We start from the raw sequence: 4,399 nt of genomic DNA on the forward strand, positions 1-4,399 counted from the left end.
TCCAGTAACACAAAGCACAAACAAAATTTATAAAACAGACGAATAACGGAGCAACAGTTACAGAAAACACATGGAACACGAAGCAAACACACACACACACACACACACACACATGTATACATAAAATATTCACACATTCACTCACACATGCACCAGGCAAGCATATATATAAAAAAAAAAAGTTAGTGTACACCATGCATGAGATAACATGTACGTGTAGAGATATTCGCAAATTGGAATGACAATTCTTTATGCCTTATTCTGAGAGAAATCCACATTTATAATATTAGTTTTATGTAGCCATATAATGTGCAGTTATAGTAATCATTCCATTTTCCTTGCAGGGACAGTGTGTACCGTCCTCCTCTGTTTTCACCCATCGCAGGATCTTTGGTGAGTACAATGAATATTGAGAAAACTACTCCATTATATAGCACAGTACCTAGTAAGTAAGTAATTGATTTATAATAAGTTAATTCTGATAAATATGATGAGTATGCCATTAGTTCGTACATACATACTTAGATTGCCAGACGCCTCAATCCCGTTTGGGGTGGCCACAAACAAATCGCCTCCAAGTCGCCCTGTCCCCCGCCATTTCACTGCCCTGCTCCCAACTCACACCCCCCTCTCTCATATACCTCTCCACCCCATCCCTCCATCTCATCCTTGGCCTCCCCCTCTCTCTTCCCCCCTCCACCTCACTCACATACACTCTCTTCGTCAGTCTTTCACCGTCCATCCTCTCCACATGGCCAAACCACCTCAGTGTGTTCCTCATAACGCTTCCTATTACATCCACATCAACACCACAACGCTCCTTTATATCCTCATTCGTCAGCCTGTCTCTCCATGTGACTCCACAGGCTTTTCTTAAATAACTCATTTCCACTGCTCTCACTCTTGACTTGTGTCCTTCCAACAATGTCCAAGCGTCACTTCCATACGTTAGAGTTGGTATCACAATACTGTCATGCAGTGGCGGCGCCAGGAAATTTTCATTGGGGGGGCTGAGGAGGAGCTGGGGTAAAATGTGGGGGGGCTTCACAAAATGTCATCAAACTGAAGTGTTGATGGAAAATTGGTATGTACATATTCATAATATCCGAATGTACTGAGGTTCATTTTAGACACCTGTACTCTTTGAAACTGCGGTGTTAATGTATAACATTTCTTATCTCATCAAAAATTCTGCCAAATGAAAGATATAAAACTAGCAAGGAAATTCAGATTAATGTATACGCAACATTATAACATTTATTCCAGTTTATTCCATAAGATTGAAGTTTAACTCAATTAATTTAGACATCATGTGTAAGCAAGCAGTTAACATGACAGAAAAAAATTCTATGTTATGAAGTTAATGCAATCTGAAGAATCAGAAGAATTTTTAAATCAAGGTGTAACGACTGTCACGTTACTTTAAAACTATGCGCCTGTTCTGGTGATTGGTAGCAAATGTGTCTATAATGGCATCAATGTTCAGCTGTTTAGCCCTCCTAGAATTAATTGATATTACAGCAAGGTTGCTGGTGCGGTTGTTGCCACTGCTGTTCCTCAAGTATGTCTTGAGGAGTTTCAGACATGAGAAGCTCCTCTCACAGGCAGCTGAGGTGACAGGGAGGGTCACTGCAATGCATACAAGTTTATACAGATCTATAAAGGTGTCCTTGTATGGCTCCAGCATGGCTGCGAGCTCAAGTGGTGTGGACACTTCCAGGCCATTGTCTCTCTTCCTAGCTATTAGTCTTGTCAATTGGTGGACCTCCACTGCAAGATCACCCTCTGCCACTCCATAATTGGCTGCCATTCCTGACAGCGCTTTTTTGTCCAGAAATGTAATGTGCTTAGGATTCAAGGCAGCAGCACCCATCAGAACATTACAGGCATCAGATGAAAATCGCCTGCACAGCTCATTGAGCATTCTATCTATGATGGCATAGAAGGTCCTTCTCCTGGCATCTGGTATAGCTCCATCCCTCTGACCTGTACTGGATGTTATGATGAATTCATCCAGGTGTCTGGGAGCAGATCGTTGTCTACCTGGACGCTCAGTCTCAGTGCGTATCCCAACTACCTTGCACAAATCCTCAGCAGCCTCCTCTAACTCCTTCCAGGCAGCTTCAGTCCTCATTCCTGTCAGTCCAGACATGACAGACTGCATCAAGTCCTCTGCAGAGGCCAGCTGAAGGTCATGTGACTGGAGGTGGTTTGACAGTTGTTTGGTCATCAGTAACACTTTTTCCATGGCCATCAGAATTGTCACAAATTGCTGATCTAGCAGGATGCACAGGCCCTTTGCCTCAGTGGCTCTGTGTGCATTGTCTCCCTCCATGAGACGTTTCAAGGTTGTCACTATGGCAGGTAGGGTTCTTTTCACTGCCAGACAAGCAGCATGTTGGGAGGTCCATCTTGTATCAGACAGTTGCTTCAACTCTATGTGCTGCCTTGTGGGATTTAATTCTTTTTGCACCTTTATAAATTCTTCATGTACTACTGACGTAGAGAAGAACTTGTACAAGCTCTGTATAGCCACAAAAAACTCTGCTGCAGCCTGGATATTGTGTACACAATCAACGAGCACAAGGTTGAGCCTGTGAGCATAACAGTGGACATACACAGCCTGTGGTACCTTTCTCCTAAACCTCTCCTGTATACCACTGATGTGCCCTGACATGACTGCAGCTCCATCGTAGCACTGGCCAATGCAGGCGTTGTGGTCAATACCACATTTGGCCAGGGTCTCCAAGATCTTGTTGAGCAATGAGTCTGCATCCAGACCCTCGGCTGCTGTGAAGTCAAGGAACACCTCATGAAGGCTCTGTTTGTGGAGATACCTCACCACAATGGACAGCTGTTCTTGTTTGCTGACATCCTTGGTCTCATCCACCATTAGGGCAAAATGCTCTGCTCTTAGGACCTCGTTGCTGATGTCCTCTCTGATTATTGAAGCTATGATGGCGAGCAGTTCATTTTGGATATCGTGGTGCGTATATTTAGCATTGCCAGGACCACCACTCAGTTTCTTTTTGACAATGTCATCATACCTGGAAATCAGGTCCAGCAGTTCCAGGAAGTTACCTTTGTTGCCAGAATCAGTGTCTTCCTTGTGACCTCTTTGGGCAACATTTTGGCAGGCTGTATAGAGCAGTATGTCTATTACTGCTCTAATGTAATGTCTGTTTTCCTTTACAGTTTTTTCATGGTTGGTATTAAAAGCATGTAGGATCCTAGAACCTGTTGTTTTCTGCATCTTAAACTCTGCCCAAGCTTGCATAGAGAACTTGTGTCCTGCTGAATTATCATGAGACTTCAGAGATGAGGTTGCCTTCTTCCAGTTCCGAAAGCCGTCATGGGTGAAGGACTTCCCACATTTGCTTAAGTGTACATGACCGAAATGATGACATGCAAAGCAGAATGCAGCATCTAGGGTCGTGGAGTACTCCAGCCACGAATGATGATCACGTCAGTTCTTGCTGAATGACCTTGACTGGCCACTGTATTCTGTGGCTGGGTATCTCTTCAAGTCTGGACAGGTGGGACCACTATCTGGAAGCTGGCTCAGGTCCTTGGGTCCAGGTAGTAGTTTCTCACCATGGGTGTGAGAAGTGCCCTCTTGTGGCTGGGGTTCTGCACTAGCCTCACCTAGTAAGGCTGCAGACTCACAAGCACGATCACCACTGTCCAGGTCCTCATTAACAGCAGGTGTGTCTGTAGGAGGATCATCATCTTGCAGCCTCTTCTTGGGAATCTTGGGTAACAGGTAGCGTTCCATGATCAACTCAGCCTATGTGATCAAATATGATAAACCACCATCAGTTACTTTCATAAACAGGGAAAACAGCATAAACAAGCACACAGATCACAGAAGCATAAAACTGCATATTAGCATTACAACAGACCAGATATTTTCACACTATTTTATTCTTCCTTCCACAGCTTCTTATACTCTTATAGTAGCCTATATACATTTTTAAGTAGAAAAAAATCAACTTACACCATACCTGTAAATCAGTGCAAGACGAAAACCACAACTAATAAGCTCAGCTGCTCAGTAATTCAGTGTTTACTGCACTAAGCAATTAACAGCCAACAGACTCGGAGATCTACACAACAAACCGCTGTCAAAGCGTGGTAGACTGGTCTGGTAGCTGACAGGAATCGAACAGGAATGGCTCATCGTGCACTCGATTCGTGAATGCTGGAGGCTAGGTTAGGAGCCTAGGACCATACTTAGGCCCCTATAGCAGTGTGAATCCCTTTACTTCATTTTTTAATCAAAATATATTCAAATTTATTAACTTCCTGCCTCGAATTATGACATAATCGACATTCAATTATATTTCTGAAGACGAGATAATAATCGTACAGTCGTAATACACTAAAGAATGGCTAATGT

General features: G+C 43.5%; 1 protein-coding gene across 1 annotated transcript; it reads right to left on the minus strand.

Moving 5' to 3' along the window:
* Positions 1-1,417: 1,417 nt before the first annotated feature.
* On the minus strand, positions 1,418-3,277 carry LOC145409619 (zinc finger MYM-type protein 1-like). The gene has a single exon (XM_080279970.1). The coding sequence runs from the start codon at positions 3,275-3,277 to the stop codon at positions 1,418-1,420; it is 1,860 nt and encodes a 619-aa protein (XP_080136096.1).
* Between the last annotated feature and the right edge of the window lie 1,122 nt (positions 3,278-4,399).

The sequence above is a fragment of the Coenobita brevimanus genome, chromosome 82, assembly GCF_032717465.1.
Source record: "Coenobita brevimanus isolate Jiangsu-jjx chromosome 82, ASM3271746v2, whole genome shotgun sequence".
In the NCBI taxonomy this organism is placed as follows: domain Eukaryota; kingdom Metazoa; phylum Arthropoda; class Malacostraca; order Decapoda; family Coenobitidae; genus Coenobita; species Coenobita brevimanus.

Bases quoted from the DNA above. Each gene is read 5' to 3' on its own strand.
- LOC145409619 (XM_080279970.1), bottom strand. From the start codon at position 3,277: ATGCAAGCTTGGGCAGAGTTTAAGATGCAGAAAACAACAGGTTCTAGG.